At 50.4% G+C, this 14644-nt stretch overlaps 1 protein-coding gene across 8 annotated transcripts in view; it reads right to left on the reverse strand.

Moving 5' to 3' along the window:
- Positions 1-14644, reverse strand: part of FBXO25 (F-box protein 25) — a 63367-nt gene that overhangs the window by 5598 nt on the left and 43125 nt on the right. For all 8 annotated transcript variants that reach the window (XM_014867389.3, XM_070500100.1, XM_070500099.1 and 5 more), the window contains exons 6-9: positions 12145-12238; positions 10782-10966; positions 4474-4656; positions 581-724 (exon numbers count right to left, since the gene is read on the reverse strand). In XM_014867389.3, coding sequence (XP_014722875.1) covers positions 581-724; positions 4474-4656; positions 10782-10966; positions 12145-12238 — 606 coding nt within the window. The remainder of the gene's footprint in view (positions 1-580; positions 725-4473; positions 4657-10781; positions 10967-12144; positions 12239-14644) is intronic.

Genomic DNA, 14644 nt, shown 5'->3' on the forward strand with positions numbered 1-14644 from the left:
GTCTGGGACCTCTGTGGACCTCTGCTCCAAGAACTGCTCTGAGAGGAGGGCCTCCGGGAGAGGCTGTTTCGGGGCGTAGGGGCTGCCCTGACAGCCGCTCCAGGGGACCCTCTGGCTATGGGCCTGGGGGAAGCAGCAGGGGCTCCTCCTCAGGTTGATGGAGCTGGGGAATCTTAACCCCTTCCCCCCAGCTTGGGGCAGGCAGGGCGCTCCAGAGCTCCTGCCAGGAAAGGCCGCTGGCCGCAGGGAGGCGGTGCTGCCCCACACTCGGCCCATGGCCCACCAGACACTCTTGCCTCATGTGCCAAGGCATATAAAAGGGAGAAACTGAGTCATCCGAGGGGAGAAGAGGCGGCCAGACATCTCAGTTTTCAACATTTCTGATTCAAACCACAAGTTGTACATTTTACTTTTATGAACCTATTCCCCTGCCCCATATTTGCTGAAGTATATCTCATTATCTTTCTTATCACAAAGAGAATTTCCCATTTTCTTTTACCATTACAATTAAAATAAAGGCAAATAATTTGTTTCACCAAGTTTTAATCCCCAAATTTCAAGAATGTGTTGAAATTATTACCTTCCAAAAGAGGATGCTGCAGTGCCGACAGAAATGCAGAGTGTCCCCATACTGCTCCCTGGTTGGGTAATACTTCTGCAGGGCAAAGTACGTCAACTTCCACTCGACGTGACCTTCTTCTGAAAGGACCAAGTGTCTACAAAACTAGACACAAACAAGTTCTGTTCAGAATCAGCTGATGGTTCTCACAGCATAGGACTAGGTGCAAAGTGATTTTAAAAGAAACTATAGTGCATGAAACATTCAATTATTTGAATCAAATAAACATGGAATGCCATGCAGCTGTTAAACAGATTTACATGTTCTGATCTGAAATGATGTCCATGATATATTATTAAGTTAAAGATATGTCACACACATTATATATCTGATGAGGGACTTGTACCGAGAATAAAGAACACTTATGACTCAGTAATAAAGACAACCCAATTAAAAAATGGGCAAAGGATCGGAAAAGATGTTTCTCCAAAGATATACATGGCCAGTAAGCACGTGAAAAGAGGCTCAACATCTCAGTCATCAAGGAAAGGGAATGAGAGACAACTTCACAGACTGGGACAGCTGTAATCAAAAAATCAGGTAAGAAGTGTAGACAAGCACGTGCAGAAATAGGAACCCACATACACTGCTGGTGGGAATAGAAAATGGTGCAGCTGCTTTGGAAAATAGTGTAGCAGTTCCTCAAAAATTTAAACCTTCAGTTACCATTTGACCCAGAATTTCCACTCCTACGACAAATGTCCACATGATGGTGTTCACCACTGCTCAGAGCAGTATGATTCTGAACAGCCACAAGGGGGAAACAACCCCAGTGTCCGTGAGCTGATGAACAGACAGACAAGATGTGATCTGTGCGTGGATGGGACGTTAAGGAGCCACAGAAAGGCCTGGAGCACTGACACTGCTTCAGCGTGAGTCTTGAGGTCGATGTGCTACGGGAAAGAAGCCATCACACGAGGTCCAGATACAATGACTCCACTTAGGGGAAACATCCATGCAGGAACATCTAGGGAGACTGAGGTAGATCAGGGATTGTGTAGGGCTAGGCTGAGAGGTACAGGGTGTGGCTTCTTTCTGAGGTGATGAAAATGTCCTAAAATTAACTGTCGTGTATATGGTATCTTAATAAAGGTGTGAAAAAACATTACGGAGTGACATGATTTCAGTTATGGGAAAATAACAGTGCACAGCTAGGCACACGCTGCCTGTGTCTGTGGAGGAGCCTGAGCAACAAGCAGGTGCTGAAGATCAGAGGCGACCCCTGGGGAGGAGCCTCCACTTTCAGACGCTGCCTCATCTCTGCGACTGCCACTGCAGCAAGCATGTTCCACTTTTCGTAATGAAAATAACCACTCGGATGACATGCACACACTTCAGTCACGACTTCTGAGGACATTGTTTTGACGTTATGATGGTGACAGTAAGAAAATTCTTGTTTCTAACAGCATTTGCAGAGAACAGCTTGGAAAATAGAGAAAAGTAGTTAATGGCCAGGTTATACTAATTTCGGTATCTTCCCAGCACTGTTGGAAACTCACTTCCTAGAGAGGAAACCACTTGTCTCCCTGCTTCTCATGGCCCTGTGCCGTGCTGGTGTTTGTGGATCCCCACTGTTTTCTCCTCAACAACCAACCATGACTTTCCAGAACTCAAACCCAACATCCATACCACGTGCTCAGGTCCTCACAGCGTGACCTCAGATGAGCCGTCAGTCCACCCTGCACACTTCACCTGGTGGAAGCTGCCTCACCTCCACCATTTTCATAGTTATTTCTAGTTTGTGTGTCTTTTTTAGCATTGTTTACCATTAGTTACCAAACCCTGAAGAACAGAGAATTTTTTGGATGCTGTGTTTTTATATGTGGTCAACAAAATATGTGCGAGATGCACCTGTAAGAGCTAATTGCTAATTCTGACCATATGACATTAAACACAGATGCAGAAGACACAACTTCTTTAAAGTGGTTTCTCTGAGGAAAAGCAAGGGTCTCACAATGGTCAACAGAGAGTCTGAAATGCCTGTCAGGCACTCCGATTAGCACCCTGGTAAACAGCTGGGGCCTGCACTCGGCGAGGGAGGTGGGAGCACCAGGAGCAGCAGCCAGCTATGGTGCATGCCAGCCAGCACACCCGGGCCTCCCGCCGCCCAGCGGGCCTCAGCTCCCCTTGCCGTCTCCACCCTTCACCCCCACTTCCCTCTAAAATCTTCAACACCCCACTGCCTCTGCTGACTTCAGAATTCAGCCTGCTTTCTTCCCTGTTCAAATTAAGCCTGACTTGCCTGCTTCTCGCAGCACGTCCACCTGACACAGTGCTTCCCAGGGTCACCCGCAGCCTCTGCAGACTCAGCCGACGGGCTCTTTAGCTGAGCACCTCATCCGGGGCTCTCAGGGACCCTGTGTCCTTTGCAGGCTATGCTCCTCGACTCAGCTGCTGGAGCTGCTCCTCAAGGCTCTCCAGGTCTCATCTCTTTCCGGTCCTTCTCTCCAGGCGAGTCCACTGAGGCCCAAAGACCACTTCTATGCTGGTCCCTCTCAATCAATGTGTCCAGCTCAGACCTTTCCTCAGAATACTCCCTGCCCTCTCGACTTGTTTCCCTCAGATATCCAGAAGGCAACTCAAACCCCACTGAATCCCGCTGTACCTCCTCCTCTCACCCCAGCCGGTCTTCCCTCTGCAGGGAAGGCACTGCCACCCACCCTGTGCCAGCAGAGACCCGCTGGGGCACCTCCTGCCCACCTGCCCCTGCAGCCGACCCGCATTCAGTCCATCGGCGTCTCTCTCTCCCTCGTCTGCTCCTCCCCACCAGCACCCCTTCTTTCTCGGCATGTCTCTCAGTGGGTCTCCCTAATCCCACTCCCGTCTATCCCCCAAACAAGAACAAGAACAGCCGTTTACAACTGCACGTTGTTTCAACACTTGAGTGCCTTTCTGGGTCTGCTGGGGACAGACTCGGATCTGATGTGGTCTCTCAGGCCTTGGGGCTACTGCCCGCCTGTCTCCGTCCGCTCGCCTCACCCCTCCCTCCAGGGCCTCTACATACAGAGTTCTGTCGGCCTAGAACCTGCTTACGGCCTACGAAACAGTAATGCTCTCGAGGAACCCCCCACCCCGCCCTGTCCTCCCAGAGAGGACAACGTTCGCGTGTGCAATGCCACATGCTTCTACGCTGCTTCACAAACACGAACCTGGTGACATGTGTAACGTCTGTCTCCCCTCTTGACAGGAACTCCATGGCAGCAGGACCATGTCTGCCTTTGCTGACGCCACCTTACCCACAGCAGACACCCCTAAACGCCTGTGCAATGCCGGAGTGAATGCACGAGTCAGCCCAGCCCAGAAACAGCACAACAGGATTTAACGCTGGAGAACGGACAAGCAAACTACTTGGGAAAAGGCCCCCAGCAAATGCACATGAACTGCTGCATGCTGGTTCCCATGGGACAGGAATGCGGGGAGGGGAGCATGTTCTGTGGACACTGAGGAGCGGTGCACTGCCCACTGATAACCGAAACTAGAAGGAACATGACGCTTACAGGGTATGCAGCACCATAAAAGGCAGAACTGGAATTTGAGTCACCAAGTGAAGGAAAAAAGACAATAAACCAGTAACCTCGAAACATCTTGCTATTGACAGAGGTGAAGAAGAACTCAGCTCTTGTTCTGTTGTTTTGTTTTAGGTTGTTTTTAGAATCACTGTGTTTTTTTGAAAATGAAAAATAAACTTATAAGCTATAGAAGAGAAACCATAAGTGATTTTAATAATCCTGATTATTCTTAATTCTTTAAAAAGTACACCAAAAACAAAAGTACCTGAAGGGCACGCAGGCACAGTACGCAGGCCGGCCTGCGCCAAGAGCGCCACGAGCCCGGGGTCTCTGCCCCGCACTCACCTGCTTGTCGGCAAAGTGGTACAGGCACAGCTTCCTCCACAGCTGCCTGTCTTCGCTGAGCACGGACAGCGCTGGGGTCACCTGGCCCAGAGTGACGACGTCCCACCCGTCCGAGAGTCTGTGCAGGATGTTGCTCAGCACGTGCAGAGGAAGGTCGCTGAGCGTGAGGCCGCTGTCCACGTGCTGGAAGGAGAACACGGAGGCGTTTCACCAAGCGCACGACGCCCGGGGCTCAGCGGCACTGAGCCACACGGAGCCCGGGAGGCCAGGCGAGGACAAACGCTCCGAACCGTGGCCGCACGAAGGAGACGCAGGCCGAGCCGGGCTGCACCCACGCTGCACGGCCGAGCGCCCGCACCCACGACCCCGGCCGCGCCAGGCCGCCAGCGCGGGGCTGTCCAGTGATGGCCGCAGCGCAAAGAGGGGCAGAACCGACGGCTCCTCCAGGACGCTGCACTCCTGCGAGGCTCACTGACCTGTAGGATGACCACACTGAGAAGACACGCCTGGAACACGGCGGGCCCTGAGAAGGCGCGATGGAGGAGCGGAGCGAGCGCCTCCCGGGGGCCGGCGTCAGCACGCCCGCCCCGTCTGCGCCCGGCGTGGCCCAAGGCCCGGAGAGTGCAGGCGCGGGTGTGTTGAAGGTCCAGCGCTTTGGGCTCGGCGTTGGGAGGGCGACATCTCACCGAGGCTGAACCTCTGTGCCGTCCATCCTCGCCAGCACCCGCCGGCGTGGATGCGGCGTGCCCATCCCTGGGGGCCGACCGGGTGGGTGCCGCAGCGCACAGGCACGTCCAAGGAAAGGCTGCTGGTGCCGTGGTGGCCCGGAGGCGGCCTGGGATCCCAGCCCGGACCCGCTCTGTGCTCACCCCGTGAGCCCTCAGTCCCCCAGCGCATCGCAAACTCGCACCAGCAGTGCCTCCAACGGAGGGACACACGGGCTAACCGGCTGGGCGGGACGTTCTGGCGGAGGGAGGGTCTGACGCCTGTGCACGGACGCCCGCTGGAGCCGCAGCCCGCTCCTGCTGGGTGGGGGAACGGCTTCTGTCTGCCGCTGGTAACCCCCGCGCCCGGCCGGCTGCCTCCCACGACCCCAGTACCCAGCATGCAACGGACGAACTAATTTCCCGAGTCTGGTCCCAGGAACCACCTGCCGTCCGTGGAGGGCGTGGTGAGAGGCCCTTCTCCGTCCCTCCCTCCTCGTCCTGCCGCCGCGCAGCTGTGAATGGCTCCCGGTACTCAGAAATACTCCAGCCGGAGGCCCTCGATGGGCATCCTTCCGCACGGGCGACTCGAGGCAGGACGCTGCCGAGCCACCCCAACCCCACGTGCGGGCATCCGCTGCTGCTGGGCACCACGGGCCTCTGCGCTCCAGTCCACAGGACAGCCTAACGCCCTGGACGGAACCGCGTGGTGTCCGTCACGTGTGTCGCTTCACTTTCACGCCATCACACAAGGTGCCTCTGCCACCACCCGGATGGGAACCTTGCTCGGGCGGCCCCTGTGCCCCAGGACGGCACGGGTGCCCGCGGCAACCAGATGTCCTCTGAGGCACAAACAGATGACAAGTCACCACGGACTAAGCACGGCTGAGTCGAGATTCAGCCAGTCCTCCCCTTCCTACTGTCTATACGTGGCAGCGTAATATGAAAGATCATATGTGTGAGTCTATCCCCAACTACTAGTCTTAACACGAGTACATGAATTGAGTCTTGTTCTGAACAGGGGCTTCATTCTCCTGAAAGTTCTGTGTCAGACAGGATGTCATACTATCTGCTGCTAATATGGCAGGGCTCAGGTGGTACGATGTGGCTGAAACAAATCCTGGATGGGCGAAGCATTACAGATTGCAGTGTGAAAACTTGGCATCTGGTTTTCTGGAAGGGTCCAGATTTACAGCCCTGTTATGACTATAAACAAGCGAGGACAACAGAAATGCCAATATTTTTCATCTAAACGCTATCTTCCATTCGAATGTGAAGTGGCAGCAAAGTCTTCTATGTTGGACCACACTGCATTTTAGCTCAGCTGCTCCTGGTGAGCTAAGCGTGTCACCATCGTGGACTCGTGACAGCATGGACATGCACAGGGACAGAGGCTCCCCTCTCCTGCTCTGGGCCATCTCACTTCCTGCATCCAGAGAGGGGACTCCCGCTCCCTGTGGAAGCACGCTGGCCAAGAGAAACTTGAATCATCTCTGCTTGAACCCCATGGGTTGAGGTCACAGCTCCACGTGAAAACCGGTGACAGGAAGTAGACTGCCCGGCTTGAGCCTGCCCCTCTGCTCAGCCTCCTCTGCGGTGCGCCCACCCCACCACGGAGGCCACCCCTGTTCCTCCCCTCATGCCCACTTGGAGGAAGGCACCACACACAGCCCAGTCTTTCCCTGATGCATCTCCTACGTCGTACCTGTCACTTCCTCAGGGAGTGCTCACCACCATTGAGCTGTACGATGTCATGGGGTCTGCTTCCCCCAGGCTCAGCCCCTTGCTGGTACCAGAGGGGCTCCCTCAAACGCAGACATCTCGATGTCCTCGCACTGGAAACAGCCAAGACTCCCTCACGCACACCCAGAGGCTGCAGTCTACCCTACGATCTGGCCTTGAGTTCTCCCGTGCCTCATCTCTCACGCCTTCTTCCAAGCACCTTGGGCACCTGGAGCACCTGTGACTGCCCCTGAATGCAGGCTCCCACGCCTCTGGCCGTGCAGCTCTTTGCCCGAAGGCCCCTGTGGCCCCTGGTTTCGCAGTGGTGTGCTGGAGCCGAGCCATACTGGCTTGAGGAAATCAATTCTGCAACTTTCAGGAATTCTGTGAGCCAGATGACTTGCTGGTGGCCTGAAATCAGCCAGGTGAGAAACTGACAAATGCTACCAACAGGGCTTTTGCCCCTGAAAGCCAGCTGTTGAGCACTGACCAGCACACCACCACCTGGATAATTTCTACTCTTTAAGCACCCCACAAGGTGGTGGCCTTCATGAAATGACGCTCTGTGTGGGTGTCTGCTGTATACCAACCCCCACTGATCACCAGGGTGTGTTTCACGAACAACTCCCCAGGCACGCAGGCCCTGGACTAAAGCCATGTCTACTGGCTGCCATGCCCCCACCCCATGATGGTCCTGGCATACAGCAGGTGTCTAGTAAGTGCTTACTGAGGGAGGTCACAGGTAGGGTCACCGAGAAGAGACCAGAAGATGTAAACGTGACAGCACTTCAGCTTCACCAGCACCACCGAGCCTTCAAGTGCAGCTCAGAAAGCACAGCACATCTGTCTGAGGAGCAAAGCAGAGGTCTGTGGTGTCTTTTCCAGGCGCACACTGCTCACGAGATGACATCTCAACGACACACAGCAGGCCGAGACTCACCACCTGCCGTGGCCATGACCTCCCACACCGGGGCTGCTGGGCTGTTCCTGAGCTGCCCACCGGCACCCATGTGCCAGGGCCCCCACGGCTCAGTGAAGCACTGGCACTTGTTTTGGATTAAAAACCAGTCTTTTTATAAGATTAAGTCATAAAAATGAGGCTGCTTAATCCAGCCAGAAGACTCTACGAAGATCCTTGGAGACGTCGACACAAAATTATCTGCTTCTACCTTCTGCTGTCGTTGCTCCGCCCCCTGTGGCCACACCCTGTGCACTTCTGACCGGATGTGAGGTCGTTCTTCGGTCTCTTCACTGCAGAGACTCTTGATGGGAAGGAACGCTGATGACCTGCAACTTCAGGAACCGCCAGGTTCACAGGGTGATGCCAGTCGGTCACAGGAGAAAGCTGCGCAGTCTCCTTGCATGGCCAAGACATCCCCGATGCCACAGAAGACAAGCGGAGTCTAACTTTCATGTACAGCTTAAAGCTATTTTAAACCCAGCAGTCTGATGGCACACAGTAAATCATAATTTTATTTCTAATAAGCCACCAAGAAATTAAAGGAAAACGGTCATCTATTTTCCGAAGAAATGTTTTAAAAAGAGAAGGTAGAAGCTTGATGCGACAGACAGCTTCTGTCTGCCGCTCCACCTGGTCACTCTATCAGGCGGTGGAGCCTTCCTAATGGGCAGTGACGGATTTTACTTCCCAGAAGCATGTAAGAAAGTCACCCCCGGGTGTGAGTGAATCCGTCAGTCTCAGAGTCAATCAAGTGACAGAAGAAGATGACAAACAGCCTTTCAGATGTTCTTGGAAACCTTTCAACACTATGTGAGCCTTCTACTTATTTCTCAGAGTATCAAGCTGTCTTTTGTCAGGAAAATGCAGAAGAAAGGCAAGCGCTGGCTCACACAGCAAACTGGCAACTGCGTCCCATGAGGCTGAGCTGATCTCAACTCCACTCAGTCTCTTGGCTTCTGCTGTTGGCGAGCTGGGAGCTCTGGGCGGTTCCTCCCCTACCCTCCCACCACTCGTGTCCCCTTAAAATGGGCTGTGAATCAACACCAGGCAGCAACTTGCCACCAGCCAGAGGCACCTCAGCCCAGTGTGGCTGATGCATCCGACACCTACAAACGCAGCCGCATTACTGGATGCTGTGTCCCAACAACCCTCCGAGGAAGGTGGGGCTGACCGACTTGCACTGTTGCTGCTGAGCCGCACGGGGCGGAACACCCAGCTCACCACAGAGGCCCACTGCCTGCCCCATGCTGAGCACATGGACGGGGGTCTGCGAGGGGCTGAGGGAGTCACTGGAAGACGCCAGCACCCAGCCGCCAGGGCAGGGGTTGCCTCCAGGTCCAGACAGGACATAACCTGTGCTCTGCACTGTCATCTGTGCTTTCTTTACCTCGGTTCAAGGATATCCTTACTTTTCGTTTCTGCGCCTTGTTTCTCCCACTTGATTGAAGTGACAGCATGTGACACGAGGCGTCTCTAGCTGAGGCAGAGCACTGACCTCGAGCACCAGGGTTGGGGTGTGCACTGTCTCCTTAGTGTGGCTCTCGGCCACCCTGGCAGGGCAGCTGGGCGCACACAGTTCCCATCACACCTCTCTTTGCCGCTCTTCCAAGTCAGTGTCAGGGGAAAGGAAAATCTGAAAGGAGGGTGATGACATACCGATGCCTGCCTGCTCTGCCAGCCCACCAGGGAGAGGATGAAGGATTTCCCTGGCCTCCTCCCTCCTCTCCCGCAGTGACAGGCATGGGCCCTCCTGACTGGGCTAAGGCTGTCCTTCACCCACATTTCTCTCTGAGTGATGTCCAGCAGCTGGCCCTGCTGGAACTTCCCAGCCAAGCATCCCCTTCCTCAGGGGTCCTGAGCACTGAACCCCACTGCTGACCACCACAGACTGCAGTTCCCAGAGTTCACTAGCTGAGGTGGTGTTGCCTCATGAGGTGGCTGCACGAGGGACAAACAGGCCTGGAGCCCTTACGTCAAGGCTCCACAGCAAACCATGCTGTGTGTCTTACAGACAGACCCTGATAACACAGCCCCTTACCCGTGGGAATGAGGTGAGACAGGTGGGCAGAGCTGGACCACAGAGAGCCTGGAGCACAGTGGGGTCACATCTGAGGCATGCTTCCAACGAGTCTGCTTAGCTCTTATGACACTGAATGTTCATGTATTCACTTCAGCTTCAGATCCACATCAGGGAATCCATCCTTATTATGTAAGTCTCATATTTAGATGGCAAATACACTTCTGAAAATGACGGCATTCCTGTGGAGCCTGGGGCAGTGATGAGCCTCTACAGCAGTGAATCTGTGGAACGGTTTATCCCTCAGGCCACAGAGATGCGTATCCCATCTGTTCTTTCTCTTACAGAGTACAAGAGATAAATAAAACACACCTAAGACACTTCCTGTAGTCCATGGTGTTAACATTTTCTTGTTGGAACTAGTTATCAGAATAAACAAAAAACATCAGAGCGAGTGACATGATTTGCACCTTCTTTTCCCCATGTTCACTTTGTCAAAGAACCATCAATACACAGTACACACAACACACACAGAAGACAGCACGCAAGAGGAGAAGCAGCCCCAACCCTGCACGGTGGACAGCTGCTGGCAACACAAAAGCCTTAATTCACTGAACGTTGTTTCAGCCGGAAACACAATTTCCTTGAGAGGTAAATTAACTCACCACTTCATCACCCACATGATCAGCTCTTTCTTAATGATTACTGTTCCCACTGTCTGTAAGCCATTACAAGGTCTTTTGATCCTAACACATCTTAAAACAATTGAAGGAATACTTATGAAAAGGTAAAGAAAAAAAGTCTTTCAAAAAGCTGTTAAGACTCTTTCACGTACACTTAGAAGAGTTAATGACTTCTGTAATATAAAAACAGAGTAATCATTTTTAGGCCCAGAAATTCATACCTTGGTCATCTGAAGATTCTGTAACTGCTGTTGCCAGGTGAGAATAGTTTCTAGTCGGCAAATCCAGATATTTATATTTCCCACCAATACGGACTTCCCTTCTCCTCTAATCAGAATGCACAGGGTAGAGCTCAGGTCTTGGAGAAGATTTTTGATTAGGCGAGGATTTTGGTGGTCATCAAGAACTGGAATAAACAAAAACAAAACTACAGATTGATACAGTTCACTGCCACTGTGAAAAACGATCTCGTTTCACTGCCCCAGAGTCTATCGACAAACACAAATCAACAAAGTGTGGCATGTATGGTACACATGATGGAATATTATTCAGCATTAAAAAGGAAGGAAATTTTGATATGCTACAACATGGATGAACCCCGAGGACGCTATGCTAAGTGAAATAAGCCACCACAAAAGGACAAATACTGTAGATTCCACTTGTATGAGGGACCTAGAGGAGTCAAATCCAAGACAGGAGGTAGATGGTGGGCGCCAGGAGCTGGGGGAGGGAATGTGGAGTATTGACTGGGGATAGAGTTTCAGTTTGGGAAGATGGAAAAGTTCTGGACATGGATGGGGGTGATGGGTGTACAACAGTGTGAATGTATTTTATGCCACAGAACTGTACACTTAAAAATGGTTAAAACAGTAAATTTTATGTTGTGTATTTTAACACCATAAAAAACAATGACTAATTTCACTGCAACCCCAAAGTGGCATCATTTCTGAGCTATCACAAGTATGATGAGATTAAAAAAACTTTAAAATATTGCCTGATAGCATATTTTCAGTTGAGTCTACAATTTTGCCTTTAAAATTATCAGTCTCTATTTTCTTTTATACTTATCATAAAGAGAATTGATATTTAAAAATGGTTTATACATATAGTAAAATTCATATCACGCATAAACTCATGGTGTGAAATTTAAAGTTCCATTTATTATTAGCCACTAATTAATCAAGACAACCATCAAATTAAAAAGAAAATTATAGGCTTGTTTGACACCTGAGTGACTAAGTCACAGCCTGCCAATTATGGAAACAACTATATAGCTGACGTGACTGGGAATGACTAACCATGAAAAGGTAGAATATCTTTTTAAAACTCAGAGATTAATTATCTTTCTTATTATAACACATTCCTTTGTATGCAAAAGCAACTTTAAAAAATGTAAACAACAGTAACAGAACATTAAGAATTGGAGGGACCAACTTATATTACTGTCTCCATACTATCACATTCTTTGACATTATTGTTTTTGACAACATACATACTGGGGAAACATTTCCTAAAAATCTCATCTCCTTGCACTAAATTTCTAATTAAGATTTAGGTTGTTAAAAATATCAGTCACCATCTTACCCTTCTGAACGATTTTATCCAAAATGTTGAAGTAATTCTTTTGTGCGACACCACTCAATGATGTTAACTGGGATTTTGCAATTAGCTGCAACAGCTTAAAAGAAAGAGGAAACAGGCTAAGCACAAATCCATTTGATATGGACACACAACCACAGTGATTATCACCATACAGTGTCAGGACAAGAGGAGAAAAGAGTGGCCGCTCTGATTTCCACTCCTTGTAAGACTGCATGTTTGTCACTTCATCTTGGGTGAGTAAGAACTTTGCAGGATGTGACACACTGACCGATCTAGGTCAGTTTCCCCAGCACACAGTTTGCCCTTTCAAAATGTAGGTGCAAGGCTATTTTCTCCTCAGGAAAGTTTTCATGGCTGTTATCTTTAAATATTTGTTTGGTCCCATCGTTTTGCTTTCTTCTTCGAAGATTCCAGTCATGGATATGCTGGATATTCTCTTACTGTCTGTCCTCTGCAGCTGTAATTTTCTTTAAACTCACTCTTAGTGTTGGGTTTTGATGAGTCTCTTCTCACTTCTAGAGCCTCTGTCCCTTCTTGCGTTTCCAGTGCCTGCCTTCTCCGAGTCTCCTTCCAGCCCCCCTTGTTTTCACGATGGTTCTCTGCTCTGTTCTCAGGGCTGTCTCCTGCTGCCTTGAAGGCAGGCACAAACCATCGCCCCTGGTCCCCAGCATTCCTGCCCTGGGATCTGCATCCACAGCCCCTGGTTTCTGCCCCACTCCCCACATCCTGCCTCCCTGACATTTCCTGGTGCTCAGCAGCCGTGGGTTGGTTGCTCCTTCCCACCTTTTCCTTGGTAAACTTGACGCTATGTCAGGTGCCTTCTGTTAATACTTATTTCTGAGTGAGGGACGATTTCCAAGAGCACCTATTCTGAAGGAGGCTGCTCAGCCTCCTGAGCCTGCTGAGCCCAAATGCTGCCCCTCTCTGCCGCTGCGGGGAAAGCTGGCTTTCACACATACAGCTCATCTGCATGGCTCCTGGGTTGGCCCACAGACCACTTCTGGGTCTAGCTGGGTCTCAGAAGTCTTCTGTGGTCAGCCCTCTCCCCTGTAACCTCCTCACTTGTAAGCAAGGAATTTAGCATCTGTCAGCTCTGCTGTCCAGGCCAGGTCTCTCTTGGACAATGCATGTATCTGCTGGCGTCTTCCGGATCTGCCCACCTGCCCCTGCTGAGTCCTTCTGCCAACATGAGCACATCTACTCACTTCTTCCCGTACTAGTTCTGCTCAATCACAGCTGCTTTTGCTAAGCTGTAAATACGTGGAGAATCTGTGAATTACATCTGCCTCCAATTTCTCTGGAAAAGGAATTTTTCAACCCCTCCTTCCAATTCTCCTTGCCACCTTTCATGATTTCAGAAGGAGAAAAGAAAATGCTAACTCACATACTCACATAGCCATGTTGACTGTAAAAGTCCAAAAATAACATTATAAATATGACAATCCCATGATAATCTTGAGGGAAAAATTATTCTGCAACTTCTGATATATTTACATAAAAAATGTCCCATATCGCAGTGATTACAGAAACACAGCACTTTAGGGCCTAGGCTGGAAGTCAGACTAGGTCATACTGAACACACCTGAGAAGCCATGGCAGCAGTGTCAATCTTTTCAAATTAGCTAAGTATTATTATCAGATGTCTTTCTTGTCTGACCATCATCACCATCAGCACCACTTTAATGGTGAGAATATCTATTTCTCCTGCCTGAATTAGAACCAAATTGGAGACAAAGAATTCAGGCTGACTAGGATTAAGAGATCAGCTTTATTACTGCTGATAAAAGCGGGACTGGGATGTGACTTGGATATGTAGCCACAATGGGCTTCCTGGTTCTGACCCAAGAGAGGCTCAGCCGCCGAGCCACGGGGCTCGTTTAATAAACAAAACCTTCCAAATGGGCTTCTTGCTGCTGTAATACTTAGGACCCAAGAGAAACAGACCTGAATATGCAAATCCATTTTTCTTCTATTCCTCAAAGAAAAATGAGAGAAAAAAAGAGGAGCATTGCACAGCCCTACTCTCACCACCAGGAGAAGTGAGGGGCAGACTGCTACCCCAATGCAGTAGTTCTCAAAGTGTTGTCCAGGGACTCCTTAGGGTCCCCAAGGTCAAAATTACTTCCACAGTATCATTCATGTTATTTTCCCTCTCATTCTCACGCTCTCATGAGTGTGCAATGGAGTATTCCAGAGGCCACATGACATGTGCTATTGTAGCAGACCGAATTCAGGACCAGACCTGAGAATTCGGCTGTCCTCTATTACAGCAGACAGCAAAAAGATTTGCAAAGGTGTGAAAAACGCCACTGTCTATTTTTAAATTTCTCTATGATAAATATTAATAGATATAACTCACATAAGTGAAATCTCTTTGGGGTCTTCACTAATCTTGAAGAGTAAAAAGGATCCCTAAGACCAAGTTTGAGAACTCTGCTTTTGGTGGATTTCCTTCGCCAATGTGGAATGAGTGTCCTAGGGC

This window comes from Equus asinus, chromosome 27 (assembly GCF_041296235.1).
Source record: "Equus asinus isolate D_3611 breed Donkey chromosome 27, EquAss-T2T_v2, whole genome shotgun sequence".
Taxonomy (NCBI): Eukaryota; Metazoa; Chordata; class Mammalia; order Perissodactyla; family Equidae; genus Equus; species Equus asinus.